Here is a 17,315-nt window from a genome sequence, read left to right as displayed (position 1 = left end):
AACAATATCATCTCTGTTCCATGGCTTTTCTAAGTCAGCACACTCTATCTCAGAGTTTGCATACAAATGTACAAGACCATGTGAACTTTCAGTCAGGTTTTGAGAATCCTTTACAAATCCATTTCTCACAAGAAATGTGTATATGTATGTATATATATATACACACACACATATACATATTCTAAATAATTATGCTTTGTTTGTTCTTAGTTCCTCCAACTATTGCTCCTGGGCAGACAAATATCACAGTTACTGTAAATGTGCAAACCACTTTGCCTTGTGAAGCCACTGGAATTCCCAGACCAGCAATTAGCTGGAAAAAGAATGGACATCCGCTTAGTGCTGATCAGAACCAGAATACATACAGGTGAGAGGTGTTTTCTTTTTCATTGTGGCTTTCAAGTTTTCAGGGATGATTTTGGGACTTGAAAAATCTATCTGTGCTTAAACACTACATTGCCAAGCCAGCAAATGCAATGTGCTGATTACCTGAGAAGGAAAGAAGTATTTCAATGGCTTTTACTTTCTTTTTCCTTTGTTCAGACTTCTGTCTTCAGGTTCCTTAGTAATAATTTCTCCCACTGTGGATGACACTGCTGTCTATGAGTGCTTTGTGTCAAATGAGGCAGGAGAAGATCAAAGGGCGATTGATCTCACTGTTCAAGGTAGAGGGGATATTGCTATTACATGTGTGTGCCACCCAGAACTTCTTTGGGGTGTTCTGGTGTTGATATTTTTATTTCATTCCTCTTTGATGCTCATATCCATAACTCTCTGGTATTTCCAGGAATTTGTAACAAATGAATGTGGGTGAATAACCTTTGCCCTGCTCTTGATTTTCAGTGCCCCCATCCATAGCTGATGAAGCCACAGAGCTCCTGGTGACAAAGCTCTCTCCAGTTGTGATTTCCTGCACCGCCTCTGGTGTTCCCATCCCTTCAGTTTATTGGACCAAAAATGGCATCAAGTTGCTTCCCAGAGGAGATGGCTACAGAATTCTCTCTTCAGGTAATGTGCTGCAGGAAATCAGTGCAATCAGGGACATCCATAAGTAATGAATTACAGAAATGCAAACAATCCCCCAGAGATTCCCTCTCTGATGGCTTGGAATGAAATGAGGGATGCTGTAAGGGAGCACCCGTGCCTGGAGGATGCTCTGCATGATATGGTGCTCTCTCTGCCCCAGGAGCTGTGGAGATCCCCTCTGCCCAGCTGGCCCATGGGGGCAGGTACACCTGCGTGGCCCGGAACGCTGCAGGCTCTGCCCACAGGCACATCACTCTGCACGTGCAGGGTAAGCTGGAGGCTGGTGAGCAAGGCTGTTCTAGCAGCCAGCATTGCTACTTCAGCCTGCTCAGGTTGTACAGTTTTAGTGCTCTTCTGTATTGTCCTAGCCTTGAATGTTTGCTTTTCCCTTTTTCTTTCATTCCACAGAGCCACCTGTGATCCAGGCCCAGCCGGGGGCGTTGGATGTCATCGTGAACAATCCCATTGTGCTGCCCTGTGAGGCCACGGGCACTCCTCAGCCCGTGATCATGTGGCAGAAGGAGGGCATCAACATCATCACCACAGGTATCCTCCCAAAGCCTGGGACCCTGCCTGCTCCTGTGACACAGACACCCATTTTCTTTTCTCGAACTTGGGTTTCTCTCCTCTGGTTCACCAAACCAGAAGTGTCATACGTCAGTTATATCTGTTTTAGGGAACAGTTACATGGTGCAGCCAAGTGGCAGTTTGCAGATTACCAGAGCAGCTGTGGAAGATGCTGGTACTTACATGTGTGTTGCTCAGAATCCAGCAGGCACTGCTCTGGGGAAGATCAAGCTGAAAGTTCAAGGTAAATCACCTTTTAAACTCTTTCTCTTGGTCCAAATACAATTCTGAGCGATAGAAAGGGACCTGGTGCTTTCCTTGATGTATGCTGAACAAAGCTCAGGAGGTTTATTCCCTTTAGTTCGATGTCTGCTTTAGGGCATGCTTTTACATTTATTTTCACCAATAACAAAAGAGTTCCTTGCTTCTTACATAATCTAATTCTTTCAATAATTGTCTTTGTGGCTTTCAGTTCCTCCTGTTATCAAGTCCCACGTGGAGGAATATGTTGTTGCTGTTGATCAGTCTGTCACTCTGCAGTGTGAGGCTGAAGGCTACCCTGGGCCAGAGGTCAGCTGGCACAAGGATGGGCAGCAGATAACAGAGTCCATGAGAAGGAGAATGCTGAGCACAGGAGCTCTGCAGATCCTGTTTGTGCAGCCCGGGGACAGCGGTCGCTACACCTGCACAGCGATCAATCCTGCTGGATCCAGCACCTCCAGCACTGAGCTGGCTGTGCACGGTAAGGAGCTCTTCCTGGGAGAATGAGGGGCACTGCAACAGCTGCTCCAGACAGGCTGAGGACTCCCCACCCCTGGAAGTTTCCAAGGCTGGGTTGAATGGGACTTGGAACAACCTGGGATAGTCACAAGTGTTCCTGTGCATGGCCGGGAGTTGGAATGAGATGGCCTCTAAGGTCCCTCCCAGCCCAAACCATCCTGTGATTCTATGATAAATGGGATTGTAGGGAAATTATGTGTGTTACCACTGTGACCCCACAGGGAGTAAGGAGCTAGGGATGTACAGGGGGGAGTTCAAGAAAACTGCACTACTTAATATAGTGGAGTGTTACTAAGTTGTAATATTGGCAAGTTGATTGAATCTTGGCACAGTCATTGATGGAAATGGACAATCTGGGATGTCCAGGCAAGGGATTGCTTCAGTCCAGTGTTGTGCTTGGATAATGCCCAGAGGAACTGTTTCTAATGACCTCCCCACAGTTCCACCCAGGATCCGCAGCATGGATACGCAGTACGCGGTCACGGAGAGCTCCCAGGCTGTTCTGTCCTGTGTGGCTGAGGGGATCCCAGCACCAACAATTAACTGGAGGAAGGACAACATGCTGTTAAAGGACACAGTGGGAAAATATCAAACTGTGCCTGGTGGAGACCTCATTTTGGACAGTGTTGTGGTAAGCTCCCTTCATCAAAGCTATTACTGGACACATTTGGCAGTGATAAGATCCACTTTTGGGTTAGTCATTGTTTTATTTTGATTTCTTGTTCTTAATGTTCCAAAATAATTACAGAAGTTTCATTTGCCACTGGGGAGTAAAATCTATGAAGAATTTGTAGTGGTAAATCTTCAGGAAGGGTAAAAAGAAGTGTTAGTCATCCTTCAAATTTAGAGATGTGGAAGAACTCAACTGAGCATTTCGGCTGAATGCTTGTTCCATGCCTTTCAAGATTATCTTACTGATACGAGTGGCATGTGCTGTAGGATATATCCAAGCTGTCGGATATATCCCAGCTGAAATTTCCCCACCATGTTTCCTTCCAGCCTGAAGACTCTGGGAGTTACACCTGCATAGCCACCAATGCTGCTGGGGAGGACACACACACGGTCACCCTGACAGTGCATGTGCTCCCAGCTTTCACTGAACTGCCTGGAGACAAAGCCTTGACCAAAGGAGAACAGCTCAGGTTAACCTGCAAAGCAACTGGGGTACCTGTCCCCAGAATAACATGGACCTTTAACAATAACATCATTCCAGGTGAGTCCCTGATGGCCATTTGGCTGCAGATTATTTTCCCCTGTGCAGCATTGCATTTTAGGGCAGGGAAGAAGAAAACTGTAGCTGGAATAAACTGTTAGTGATTGTGTGAGGAATAGCTTTAGTGTTATGCAATTATGTAATTGAACGGCCTCTGAGACAGAGCTGTAAGGTGATTAAAAGATGATCCCTCTTCCGTAGCCAATAATGTAGCACATTAAAAACATTCCTATCTGATGGTATTTACTCAGCATCCAGCAATTGATGCTCAAAGTCACGGGGTAGCTGAAGTGAACTGGTGCATGTGGGCAAATGTCACAGCAGTGACTTTCTGTGCATTCCTGGAGTGCCTCAAGGATGCACAATACCCCATGGCTGTGCTGCTGAGAGTGCACAGATCCAAGCAGTCTGTGAGCTGTGTACATGGCAATCCCTGCAATGACCCTTTCTTTCCCTGCTCTTCCTCCAGCACAGTACGACGATGTCAACGGGCACAGTGAGCTGCTCATCGAGAGGGTGTCCAAGGAGGACTCTGGGACTTATGTGTGCTCTGCAGAGAACACTGTGGGCTCCATCAAGGCCATTGGCTTTGTGTATGTCAAAGGTACATGAAATTCAGCATCTGTGCTTGTTGCTGGACAGCTCCATGTAACCCACTGGGTTTGGATAGTGGAGTTGGAATGGAACAGGTGGGGAGGGACCTTATGAGGTTTTCATCCAGTGCCACCCCTGCCATGAGCAGGGACACCTTCCACTAGGCTGCTCCAAGCCCCATCCAACCTGAGCTTGGGCACTTCCAGTGATCCAGGGGCAGCCACAGCTTCTCTGGACAATCTGTGCCAGGGCCTCACCACCCTCACAGGGAAGAATTTCCCCCTAGTATCCACTTTGAACCTACTTGCTGTCAGTTTAAAGCCATTCCCCCTAGTATATAATACCTTGCCAATGGCTAAATGGGAAAAATCTGAACAGGTTGAAATTCCCCCTTCAGAAGTCAGAGCTGAGTGATCCCTGCCAGCAGTTCTCAATTAGGCACATTTTATTTTGGCCCTACTATTTCTCTGCCATCTCTTGTTTTTTAAGAGCCTCCAGTCTTCAAAGGGGATTATCACTCCAGCAGAATTGAGCCCTTGGGTGGCAATGCCATGTTGAATTGTGAAGTCAGGGGAGATCCCCCTCCAACCATCCAGTGGAGCAGAAAAGGAGTGGGAGTTCAGATTAGCAACAGGATCCGACAGCTTGGGAATGGTTCCCTTGCTATCTATGGCACTGTGGTGAGTCCTGCCCCTGTACTGTGAGTACCTGCTTTGAACTTGATTGATAAAGATGTTCCTGATCATATTGGTTTGAAGGAGTCAGGCTAGACATTTATCCTTTTTTGCTTTCACCTTTAACAAATGTTTTAATTCAGACTGGAATTAGATTCAAATTGTTGAGGCAAAAATCCCCTCTGACAGGGTCAGAGTTCTCCCTGCTTGTCAGAAGGACTGAATTTACATACTAATTGTTGGTGTGTGAGATCCTGGGCATGACCAGTTAATGGGACCTTTGCTTCTGGCCTTAAGAGAGCCTGGCTTCTACAGGTCAGCTGAAAAGCAATTGCATTCTCCTTGTGCAAATCTCTTATTCCAAATCTAAATTCCTAATCTGAACAGCAAGACTCCTATTTCTCCCCATGTACTCATGTCTGTATTTTGAATTGGGGTTAAAATTCCCTGCCAGGAGGGGCCTTGAAGACTGAGCCCCTGTTTTGTTCCTCAGAATGAAGATGCTGGTGACTACAAGTGCGTGGCGACCAATGACGTGGGTGTGGTGGAGCGCAGCCTGACTCTGACACTGCAGAGTAAGGCTCAAAGGGAGGCTTCATAGCCCTTAAGGGAGTGAAAACTGCCTGTGGGGAGGTGCAGGCAGCTCCTGGGGGAGTGTTTCAGGGTGGGCACTGCCCTGGATGTCTGGACTCATCTCCTCTTTCACAGAATTGTAGAAGGGCTTGGGTTGGAAGGGACTTTAAAGATCAGCTGCTGTGGGCAGGGATACCTTCCACTAGAGCTGGTTGGTCCTTGAACACTACCAGGGATGAGGCAGCCAAGAGCTTCCCTGGGCATCTTTCATTATGAATATAATGAAATATATTTCATTAGAGAATCTGGTCTAAGCTGTGATTGAAGTCAAAGAAGAGACAGGGATGTAAAGAGTGGTTGAGCCTCATTGTAGAAACCAGTGTGGAATGAACTGAATCACTCTCTGAAAGGGGCCTGTTTCTCTTAGTTCACTCCATACAACTGGAATAAACTAGACTCTCAACTTATATGAGGTGAATCCTAATTCTCATTGACAATATTTTAGTTTTGGCAAAAATAATATGTTAGAGTTTTTTTTTTGCTAGTGGGGTAATTTCTAAATATGCCCTTCCTACTGTAGCCTCAAGCATTGTGAGTCTGTTCCTTACCTCTCAATTATCTCTGGATATGAATAATAACATCTTCCTGTGGGTTTTATTAAAAACAACCCATTTTAGCAATAAAGAAGAGCATGGGCTCTTATAGCTGGGCCTTAAACTCAGCTTTAGTCCTCAGATTGCTGCATGTTCAAACCAGCTTGTGGGCATTGTAGCATGTCTGTTTGGTGGCACTTGGGGACGCAGTTTGGTGGTGAATATCAGTGGGGGTGCTATGTTGATAGTTGGACTTGATGATCTGTTTTGCAACTTTAAGGATTCTGTGTTTCTATTTAGCCAGCAGGGGATCAGCAATAATAATTTTAGTCAAAGTAAACTGACTGGGGATTTCTCTGCACTCACTTCAGTACTGCATCAATCAGGCCTGTGCTTGTGTGCTGTCACCCAAAGAGCCCTTTCTCTTCAGGCCCCCCAGTGATCACTGTAGAACCGGTGGGCACCGTGCTGGAGGCCGGTGCCACGGCGGTGCTGGACTGCCAGGCCAGGGGAGAGCCCCCTCCTGCCATCAGCTGGTCCCGCCAGGGCCAGCCCCTGCTGGACAGTGACAGAGTGACCCTGCTGCCCAACGGCTCCCTGCGCATCACCGCGCTGCACAGGGAGGACACCTCCCAGTACGAGTGCGTGGCCAGGAACCTCCTGGGCTCTGTCCTCGTCACAGTGCCCCTCACTGTGCAGGGTAAGTGCACAAAACAGCAGAGTCACTTTGAAGCTGGGAGATGACAGCATTAATCTGGATCAAATGTGGTCAACATTCATCTTGCCCATGTTTTATGGATGAGATGTTTGATCTTATTTTCTTTATAAGCATTAAGTCTAGGGTGAGCCTAGTCTAAAGTGTCAGTGGGGTTCTCTTTAATTTTAATAAAATTAAATTTTATTCTATTATACTCATCCAGCTGGGAGACATAGAGGCTGTGAAGGCTGAGAGACAAAAATTATGACTAAAAGATCTTGAATCAGGTCCTGTCCTCAGAACACGTCATAACTGAACTGTGCCTCTAAAGAAAATAGGAGCATATGCAGTAATTGTCTTTGAAATATGGCAAGAGATTTGTGCACAGAAATGACATGAAGTGAGGTGGATTTCCAGGGGTCAGGAGGTGCAGATTTCACTTCTCTGTGCCGGCCTAAGGGAGCTGCAGGCCCCAGCAGTGCCCAGCAGCATCCCTGCTCCCGTTGCAGTGCACGGCGGGTTCTCCAGCTGGCTGGAATGGCGGGCGTGCAGCGTCACCTGTGGCCAGGGTGTGCAGGAGCGCGTCCGGCAGTGCGACAGCCCCGTGCCGGCCAACGGGGGCCGCGGCTGCCAGGGGCCCCACAGCGACCTGCGCAGCTGCCACCGCCAGCCCTGCCCAGGTACTGCTGCTGACACACTGTCCCACACGGGTCTGGGTTGGAGGGACCCCAAAGCCCACCCAGTGCCACCTCTGCCATGGGCAGGGACACCTTCCACTGGCCCAGGTTGCTCCATCCAACCTAGCCTGGGACACCTCCTGGGACCCTGGGGCAGCCACAGCTTCTCTGGACACCCTGTGCCAGGGCCTCCCCATCCTCACAGGGAACAATTCCTTCCAAATACCTAATCTAAGTATCTCCTCTTCTAATTTAAAACCTTTCCCCCGTGTCCTATTGCTGTCTGCCCATCTAAGTCTCCCTCCCTCTATTTTGTAAACCCCGTTTAAGTCCTGAAAAACCACAATGAATTGACACTTTTAATGTGCCTTGCATTAAATGCCCAAACAATGAACTTTTATCACTGTGGATCTTGATGGCAGATTAGTTTTTCTAAGTAGTTGTAATTAATTTTGGAAAGAAAGAGAAAGTTCAATAAATACTGCAAAAATATTGTTTAATGAAAATTGGGCTTTTTCTGGTCCTTAGTGGACGGGAGCTGGTCGGAGTGGGGGCTGTGGGACGAGTGTTCAAGGAGCTGTGGCCAAGGGAACAGGACAAGGAGCAGGACCTGCAGCAACCCCCCAGCTCAACACGGAGGGAAGCCCTGTGAGGGCAGCACTCTGGAGTCAGTCATGTGCAACCTTAGGCCTTGCCCAGGTAAGAGAAGATTAATTTAACTTTATTTGCATGAGGGGCTTCACATACAGGTCTCTTTGTTTCTCCAAGCCCAAATTATCTCAGCTTATTTTTAGTTGTTCATTATTTATTTTTTTGAAATTGAATGGCACAAGTTCTTGGAAATAGGAATCATAAAAGTAATTGTAAGGAATCTCAGCAATTTCTTTATTTTAATTATTTTTATACCAGTAAAAATATTAATTTGTATTTTACTGTTTTCCAGTACTTGTTACCCACATCCTCACAATTTAAATTTTCTCTACTCTAAACCTATCCTGCAAAGGCAGTTGAAATAAGAAAAGAACCAAACCCAAACCACCAACTATTTAAAGCTATGTAAAAATGATTGTTAATAATTTAAGACCTTATCTGTGTATCTTCCTCTGTTGTTATAATTTTTAGCCACATTTTGCTCCCAACTACCTGAATGTTCAAATTTCCTTCCTGTCTCATGAGTATGTCCCACATTTTACAGGTTGTAGTTTATTCAGAGCCTTCACCACTGTCATGTTCCCTTCTGTACAATTTGCAATGTTTGATTTTTCAGTTTTTCCCTGGCTCTGCTGCCACTGTGATGCCAAATACTCATCCATAGGCCTGAGATTCATTTCTCTGGGTTTTGGCAGGAAAATCAACTCGGGCTGCTGCTCTCTGGCAGCTTTTAGCCAGGCTGCCTTGGCCCTGCTCAGGCCTCCATCCTACCCAGGGAATTGGGAAACTCCAGATTTAATTAAGTGTTCAGTTCTGATGTTTCACAATGGTAGTGAGGTGATGCAGCTAAAAAACAGAAAGGGAAGGGTCAATCATTGCTTGTCAAAGTGCTGATTGTTTGGGCCACTGCTCGTGGCATTTTGTGGGGGATTTGGGATATCCCAGGAGTGTGTCTGTTCTGGGGCAGCGTGTGGGATCAGGGATATGCCAGGTGTGTGTCTGTTCTGGGGCAATGTGTGGGATCAGGGATATCTCAGCTGTGTGCCTGTTGTGGGGCAGTGTGTGGGATCAGGGATATCCCGGCTGTGTGCCCGTTCTGGGGCAGTGTGTGGGATCAGGGATATCCCAGCTGTGTGCCTGTTCTGGGGCATTGTGTGGGATCAGGGATATCCCGGCTGTGTGCCCGTTCTGGGGCAGTGTGTGGGATCAGGGATATCCCAGCTGTGTGCCTGTTATGGGGCAGTGTGTGGGATCAGGGATATCCCGGCTGTGTGCCCGTTCTGGGCAATGTGTGGGATCAGGGATATCCCGGCTGTGTGCCTGTTGTGGGGCAATGTGTGGGATCAGGGATATCCCGGCTGTGTGCCTGTTGTGGGGCAGTGTGTGGAATCAGGGATATCCCGGCTGTGTGTCTGTTATGGGGCAGTGTGTGGGATCAGGGATATCCCAGCTGTGTGCCTGTTATGGGGCAATGTGTGGGATCAGGGATATCCCGGCTGTGTGCCTGTTGTGGGGCAATGTGTGGGATCAGGGATATCCCGGCTGTGTGCCTGTTGTGGGGCAGTGTGTGGAATCAGGGATATCCCGGCTGTGTGTCTGTTATGGGGCAGTGTGTGGGATCAGGGATGTCCCGGCTGTGTGCCTGTTGTGGGGCAGTGTGTGGGATCAGGGATATCCCGGCTGTGTGCCCGTTCTGGGCGGTGTTTACCTAGCTGTGCTGCCCTTGCAGTGGCCGGCGAGTGGAGCCCCTGGGGGCCGTGGGGGCCGTGCAGCACCACGTGCGGGAAGGGCAGCCAGACGCGGCCGCGGCTCTGCACCAGCCCGGCCCCGGCGCACGGCGGCCCCCGCTGTCCGGGCCCCGACACGCAGCTCCAGCTGTGCTTCCGCCGCCGCTGCCCAGGTGAGACCGAACTTCTCCTTCCCTCTGCCCATTCTGCTTCGCTCGTGGTTAACGTTTTCTCGTTCTAAAAGTCTAATCCCTGAAAAAACTCCCCTTCAAGCTTTTTATTGTCACTGACTCTGTCACTACATAGCATCTGCTATAGACCCTGCAAATGGACCCCACCTCTTGTCCAGGTGAACACCCTTAACTCTCCCAGAGAGAGAGCTTTAAGGTCTCTTCCAACCCTAAGCTGCTCCAGCCCTGGGAGCAGCTCTGGGGCCTCCTCTGGACCCTCTCCAGAAGCTCCATGTTCTTCCTGTGCTTCTGGACCCGGGGCTGGAGCAGCTCTGCAGTGGGGTCTCACCTGAGAAGGGCAGACAGGCAGAATCCTCTCTCCCCTGCTACCCACGCTGGGGGATCAGCCCAGGGCATGGGGGGTTCTGGTTCCACCTCACGTGGCCAGGGCTGGTCCAGCTCTCACCCACCTCCAGGTCCCTGGGGAGAAATCCCTGAGTAGCTGAGATGCTGTAGAGAGGCAGAACCATCCATGCTCAGCTTTCCCTGATGTAGCACTGCTGTGCTGTGTTGCTGCTGGAGTCAGGGGCTGTAACTGCTGTGCCTCTCTCCCCAGTGGATGGGAAGTGGTCCCCATGGAGCAGCTGGAGCTCCTGCAGCGTGTCCTGCGGGGGAGGCAGCAGGCAGAGGACGCGCCACTGCTCCGACCCAGCCCCACAGTTTGGAGGACACAAATGTGAGGGAAATGACATACAAATGGATTTTTGCAACAGTGATCCTTGCCCAGGTGAGTGCTTTGGGTTGGGCTGTTTGCCCACTCTCTGGGTTTGGTTGTTTTCTTTTGGGAGAAAGAAAACGAAGAAGTTACTCTCCAACAAAAGTACTTTCCCAGCTTGACTGTCTGGTTTTAAATCCCTGTGGAAGATCAAATCTGACTTATTCCTGCAGTTCATGGCAACTGGGGCCCGTGGAGCAGCTGGGGAACTTGCAGTCGGACGTGCAACGGGGGCCAGACAAGGCGGTACCGGAGCTGTGACAACCCACGGCCGGCCAGCGGCGGCAGGGCCTGTGCTGGGGCTGACGTGCAGATCCAGAGGTGCAGCACGGACCTGTGCCCAGGTCAGTGCTCACAGCAGCAGTGGCAGTGCAGCTTTCCCTGGGAGACATCAGGGGATATGCCACATGAGGAATGTAGGTCACCTGTGGAAGTGTCCCAGGCCAGGTTGGACTGGGCTTGGAGCAACCTGGGACAGTGGAAGGTGTCCCTGCCTGTGGTAGGGGTGGGACTGAACGAACTTTAGGGTCTCTTCTGACCCAAACCAGCCTGGGATTGTGTGTTTCTGATGGCAGGAGTGTTCAACACCTGTCTGTTAAAATGATTTTGTTGTCCTTTGAGCTATTCCTTTAGAACCTTGATTCCTCCAAGGAAGGAATTGACTTCAGCCTAACCAATGCAGCCTGAAGCATTTAAACTGAAAAATTCCTTTCTTCATTCTTTATTCTGCAGTGGATGGAAACTGGGGGCAGTGGCAATCATGGAGCCAGTGCTCTGCTTCCTGTGGAGGAGGAGAGCAGACCCGGGTGCGCCTGTGCAGCAGCCCAGCCCCATTGAATCGTGGCCGTCCTTGCCCTGGGGACTCCTCCCAGATATCCAGGTGCAACACCCAATTGTGTCCTGGTGAGTATTTACAGCCTGCATGCAGTGGTGCTGTGCTGAAAGCCTGTGGCACTCCCGATTTCACTGGTGCTGTCTCTCATCTTGGCCAGTTGATTGGGTAATTTAATTGTTTGGGCTTAAATCTGCCCTGCAACTAAAGCCCAGTTCTCTCTCCCCTAAAATACCCAACAGCACTTATCACATGGGGTTGTGTTTTGCCTCTCCTCTATCCCCTGCACAGGTGGGCCTGCTCGTGCCAAGGGCAGCATCATTGGCAATATCAATGATGTGGAATTTGGGATTGCTTTCCTGAACGCCACAGTAACAGACAGCCTGGATTCTGACACCAGAGTGATACAGGCAGAGATCACAAATGTCCCTCGGACCCTGGGTAGGCCTCTTGATTTGGATCAATTTTTTCTCTGAATGCACCAATACCTATGGTCTTCTGCTTTAAATCTGAAGGGTTACACTAGTTCTAGATCTTCATATTCAGCTCCTGTGTATGTGGGTCTGTGATGAGATCAAAGCTCTCTGATTTTCTGTGATGTTTCCTTCAGGCCCAGCGATGAGAAAGCTCGTTTCCATACTCAGCCCCGTTTATTGGACAACTGCCAAAGAAATTGGGGAAGCAATGAATGGGTTTACACTCACTGACGCTGTCTTCAAGAGAGAAACTCAAGTGGAGTTTGCAACTGGTGAGTTGCCTGGGATAGATCAGCTCTTTGTGTGTCCAGTAAGCCAGACAGAGGCTGCATTTCTGAAAAGACAGCAGAGGACCATTGCTGAAATTTAGGTCTTGTGTTTACATTAGTATTTTCAGACTGACTGTAGCCTTCTGAGGCTTTATTCCACCTTTTAGAGCTGTACTTTGAAATATGTCTTGTTTTTTCTCATGGGCATGGTACACGTTACAAAATGTAAGTAGAAATAACGAGTCAGGGGACTCCAGTTTTGATTCCATGTGGCTGTTGGGAGTCACTGCTGGGAATGTGTGCCAAATGAATGTGCTGTTAAACCGCCAGGTGAGATCCTGCGCATGACGCACGTCGCCCGGGGCCTGGACACGGACGGGGCCCTGCTGCTGGATGTTGTTGTGAGTGGCCACGTGCTGCAGCTCCAGTCAGTGGCTGATGTCAGTGTCAAGGTAAAGCTGCTTCAGGTACCACCCCTGCCCTCGTGCATCTGTACTTCTCTCACCCAGAGGAAAGCAGGAAACACTGAGTCCTGCAACCTTCCGTACTATATGTGACTTCTTTTGGGCCTGGTTGAACTGATGATGCTGATGTTGCCTTTGAAAGCAGAAAGTTCTCATGAGGAGGGTGGTGTTGGTCTCTCAAGAGTTTGAGGTGTCGACAGGTAGTGTTGAGGAGGGTCTACAGGGCAGTTATTGAGGGTTGCTTTGGGCAGAGCTAGAAAGATGCATCTTTAGCCTCTCTTAGTAATTAGTAACAGTATTTTACTGTATTAATCCCACCAAATATACCAGAAGTTGTTGATATTTTGGATAACTGCAATATGAAGTATGTCCAATATAATAGTATGTCCAATATGCCCTCTTGAGTGGCAGGATTTCTCTCCATCACTTGTTTATTTAGCACATTTGTCAGCATCTGACTTTGAATAAAAGCCAAATATTTAGACCTCAAAAGATTGTTATTGAGGAGTAAGATATTTTTTAGAAATCCTCTGCTGTGGCTTCCACCATGAGGATCCTCAGTACTTCAGTCTGAATCTTTTTTTAAAGTAATAGACCAGGCAGTGTAAAGATTCAACAGTTAAAATAAGAGTGAAACGGACCCATGCATGTGAAGTACCCTTTGTTCAGCAGTTAAGATGAGCCTCTTTCTCCAAGCACATCTCCCAGCTCTGAAGCCCAGGCCCAGGTGGCGCTGGTGTGGGAGCAGCTGAAGGCCAGGGTTGTGTTGCAGGATTACACAGAGGATTACATCCAGACGGGCCCTGGGCAGCTGCACGCGCACTCCACGCGGCTCTTCGCGGCAGACGGGGTCAGCGTTCCCTACACGTGGAACCACTCCATCACCTACGACCCCTCCAAGGGCAGGATGCCCTTCCTGGTGCAGACCCTGCGCGCTGCCTCCATCACCACAGAGTACCGCCCGCTGCAGGAGGCCGTGGCTTTCAAAATCCAGGCTTCCATTGCAAAAGGTATTGTTCTAGGCCTTCCCAGGAATCAGACTATGGGGAAAGACTGTCCTCTCTTCCTAGAATTCATTGAGTCACCCGTAGCCTCTGTGAAACTTGGGTAGCTTTAGTGTAGATCCCAGCACCTAACAGTCTTGTTGATGTACCCCTAAATTAACTCTTAGCTAGCATTGACAATTGCTGGCTTTTATGAACCTGAGTGACCAAAGGGGACGGGCATGGATTTAGGTGAGCAAATTTTCCTTTGAGAAGCTCTAATGAGCAAACTGGCCTGTTACTTCTTTTAACGCTATTTGTTTTTGTTTGTGTTTTTTTTTTTTTAATGTGGTAGGGAAATTACTCTGGTTTGGAAGAAAAAGAAACAGAGAGATTGCCTCAGTCTTTCTTTTCAGTAACAAGATTCTAAATTAAGTAAAATAAGGTTTTCCCTCTTGCCAGACAAGGGGCTCATTGTACAATTTGAAAACCAAATACATTTTTTTCTAATTTAAAAAGAGATCTGATAAAAGGGAGTCTCTGGGTCAAGATATGCCTGTGATTAGATCTGGCTAAGCCTTTACTGAACTAGCATTTATTTCCTCCAACAATTAAGATGCTGGTGTTTGGGATTTTTTTAAATTTCATTTTTTAAATTTCAGTTTTCAAGCAGCCAAAGCCCTGTGTCCTTTGAGGAGTCTCTCCCTGAGTTTTTCATTGCAGTTTGTAGTACATGGTTGTTTTCTTCTACAGTGATCTCCTAAGATTTGTGACATGATTTGTTTGGTTTGGGTCTATTGTCCTCCTTCTTTGTGAAATAAAACTGAATGGTCTCTATTCTTTCAACAAGAAACTTTCCAGTATGCATTAGGCTGGGATGGGACTTGCAGCTCACTCTGAGGGGGCCCCAGTGTTACTCAAACCAGCACAAGCCATGCAGTACTGACTTCTAGTGCCAAAGTAGAAAAAACACTAAAGGCTGGATTTAAAAGTTTCTGGTTTGGTGTTGAAATATAATAACTACACACAAGTGACACGTGCTTCCTTTATCATACAGGGGATAGGAGCAACCAGTGTCCTGCAGGGTTTGCTTTGGACTCATCTGGGCCTTACTGCTCAGGTAAGGACTGACATGGCTGGGTGTGACCATGGACTCCTGGAGTGCTTTGGGTGGGAAGGGGCCATAAAGATCCCCTATTTCAACCCCTGCCATGGGCAGGGACACCTTCCAGTAGCCCAGGGTGCTCCAAGCCCTGTCCAGCTTGGACTTGGACACTTCTTGGACAGCTTCTCTGGGCACCTTGTGCCAGGGCCTCACCACCCTCCCAGAGAAAACTTCCTTCCCAGTATCCCATCTGTCCCTGCCCTCTGGCAGTGGAAATCCATTCTCTGTGTCCTGCCCCTGCCGGCCTTTGTCCCAAGTCCCTCTCCACTTCTTCTGGAGTCGCTTTAGGCACTGGAAGGGGCTTTAAAGTTTCCAGGAAGCCTTCCCTTCTCCAGGTGAACACCCCCAGCTCTCCCAGCCTGGCTCCAGAGCAGAGGGGCTCCAGCCCTTGGCACATCTCCATGGCCTCCTCTGGAGCTGCTCGAAGAGGTCCATGTCCACCTTGTGCTGAGGTCTCCAGAGCTGGGCACAGTATTAAACCACCAGAACCTACATCCCCTTTATTTAGAGTTCAAAGTATGCACATCAAAAAGTGTGAGTGATCCTTGCTAAAAGGGTGTAGGTCCAAGAGCAGCTGAAGATGTTAATTCTGTCCTCAGCTACAATAGGAGTAGTGCCCAGACAGCTTTTAAATCAGTACCCCAGGTACACCTGGAGGACACTGAGCCTGCAGAGCAATGAAGGACTTGGGTGACGTGTGGAGGAAAAGCTGAGTGTTGGCACCTCAGACAGGAGCCCACGTGTTCCTGCTTGGGGGATGGAGGTGGAGAAAAGCACATGAGTGCTGTCTCTCTAAGAGTCAGGGTTGTTTTAGGGAGAAATCATCTGAGATAATTTTGTGGACTTATTTCATTACCTCTTAAAAGATTGCAAATTAAGGGAATTACTGGATCTGGTTTTGCCCTGTGGGCTTTACTAGTTGCACACCTCTGAGGAAGGACCAGATTGGAGTAATTTGACTGATTGAGAAGTCTCACTTGTTTTTCAAACATTTTCTTGTTCCAGATGAAGACGAATGTGCTGTTGGAAGTCCTTGTTCCCACACCTGTCACAATGCTGTGGGATCCTACTACTGTTCCTGTCCAAAAGGCTTCACCATCTCTGCTGATGGCAGAACCTGTCAGGGTAAGGAAGATGCTGCTAGGGACAGCTTGGATACAAATGCCCCTTAGATAATTGAAGGCCTTAAAATGCCTTAAGAGGCACTTAAATTGCTAAGGAGAGGTTTTATTCGGGCCGTTTTCTCATTGTAAGAACACAATTTATTGGTGATATTCTGTTTCACAGCTGAATGTACTTGCAGTCATGTGTTTCTAGTTGTGGTGCTGAAGGCACAGGTTGGTGTGTCCCTTGCTGGCTGGGCAGGGTTTGCAGCTCATTTCCCGTTGCAGACATTGACGAGTGTGCTCTGGGGGGGCAGAGCTGCCATGCGGGACAGGACTGTGAGAACCTGCCCGGCTCCTTCCGCTGCGTGCTGCGCTGCGGGAGCGGCTTTCGACGGACGCCCGACGGCTTCAGCTGCCAAGGTACACCTCGGGGGTCAGCTCTCTGCAGCTGGAAATGCTGCTCTCTGCAGCTGAAACTCACTTTAGAGGGAGCCTCCAAGTACCTGTCTATACATTTTCATTCTTAAGGTTGTAGATTTTGGGGTGTTTGGTTTTTAGGTTTGTTTTGTTTTTGAATCTTTTGCTTCTTCTGTCTTTAGAAATAAATCTAAAATCCTGTCAGGGAAGAAATTAACGTTCTTGGGTTTGTGTCCCATGTGAATTTTCTTGTATAAAGATGGGAGAGCAGCAAACTCCTGAGCAGAACTCAGCCAAAGCCTGCTCAGGTAGTGCCCACAGGGTAAGTCCCAGCCCTGGTGCCAAGGATTTGTGTTGTTCCACAGATATTAACGAGTGTCAAGAGTCCAACTCCTGCCATCAGCGTTGTTTCAATACCATAGGAAGTTTCCACTGTGGCTGTGACCCAGGATTCCAGCTGAAGGGCAGAAAGTGTGTAGGTAGGGATGAATGTCCATTCCCTCTTTCCAGTAGACAAAGTTCAACATTTATTTGCTGCTCTATTGTCTTATAAAAGAAAATGCTGTTATGAATGTATATTTTGGAAACTGTCAAGCAGTACTGAAAGCCAAAGGCAGCAAGAATTGGGTTGACTGATCCATGTGCATGAAATGATTCAATGTGTGGACACAGGGTAATTTCATTACATAATTGAGTCCAATCTTGCTTTTTTTTTTTTTTATTTTGTTTGAATAAGATGTCAATGAGTGCAGGCAGAATGTGTGCAGGCCTGATCAGCTCTGCAAGAACACCCGTGGTGGCTATAAGTGCATTGATCTGTGTCCCAGTGGAATGACCAAAGCAGAGAACGGGACTTGCATTGGTGAGTAGAAGCATTAATGCACTG

General features: G+C 48.3%; 1 protein-coding gene across 1 annotated transcript in view; it reads left to right on the top strand.

Moving 5' to 3' along the window:
- The window catches only part of HMCN1 (hemicentin 1), a 163,689-nt gene that overhangs the window by 137,773 nt on the left and 8,601 nt on the right, over nt 1-17,315 (top strand). The window contains exons 75-102 of the mRNA XM_058808957.1: nt 211-367; nt 544-665; nt 844-1,008; nt 1,187-1,294; nt 1,435-1,572; nt 1,703-1,837; nt 2,066-2,335; nt 2,814-3,004; nt 3,373-3,586; nt 4,056-4,190; nt 4,670-4,860; nt 5,348-5,429; nt 6,451-6,720; nt 7,227-7,397; nt 7,923-8,093; nt 9,775-9,945; nt 10,559-10,729; nt 10,891-11,061; nt 11,450-11,620; nt 11,841-11,990; nt 12,160-12,297; nt 12,625-12,746; nt 13,531-13,768; nt 14,799-14,861; nt 15,912-16,031; nt 16,298-16,432; nt 16,795-16,908; nt 17,166-17,291. Of these exons, the coding sequence (XP_058664940.1) occupies nt 211-367; nt 544-665; nt 844-1,008; nt 1,187-1,294; nt 1,435-1,572; nt 1,703-1,837; nt 2,066-2,335; nt 2,814-3,004; nt 3,373-3,586; nt 4,056-4,190; nt 4,670-4,860; nt 5,348-5,429; nt 6,451-6,720; nt 7,227-7,397; nt 7,923-8,093; nt 9,775-9,945; nt 10,559-10,729; nt 10,891-11,061; nt 11,450-11,620; nt 11,841-11,990; nt 12,160-12,297; nt 12,625-12,746; nt 13,531-13,768; nt 14,799-14,861; nt 15,912-16,031; nt 16,298-16,432; nt 16,795-16,908; nt 17,166-17,291 (4,410 nt within the window). The remainder of the gene's footprint in view (nt 1-210; nt 368-543; nt 666-843; nt 1,009-1,186; nt 1,295-1,434; nt 1,573-1,702; nt 1,838-2,065; nt 2,336-2,813; nt 3,005-3,372; nt 3,587-4,055; nt 4,191-4,669; nt 4,861-5,347; nt 5,430-6,450; nt 6,721-7,226; nt 7,398-7,922; nt 8,094-9,774; nt 9,946-10,558; nt 10,730-10,890; nt 11,062-11,449; nt 11,621-11,840; nt 11,991-12,159; nt 12,298-12,624; nt 12,747-13,530; nt 13,769-14,798; nt 14,862-15,911; nt 16,032-16,297; nt 16,433-16,794; nt 16,909-17,165; nt 17,292-17,315) is intronic.

Source organism: Ammospiza caudacuta, chromosome 7 (assembly GCF_027887145.1).
Source record: "Ammospiza caudacuta isolate bAmmCau1 chromosome 7, bAmmCau1.pri, whole genome shotgun sequence".
Taxonomy (NCBI): domain Eukaryota; kingdom Metazoa; phylum Chordata; class Aves; order Passeriformes; family Passerellidae; genus Ammospiza; species Ammospiza caudacuta.
This window is presented reverse-complemented; position numbering and strand designations above follow the sequence as displayed.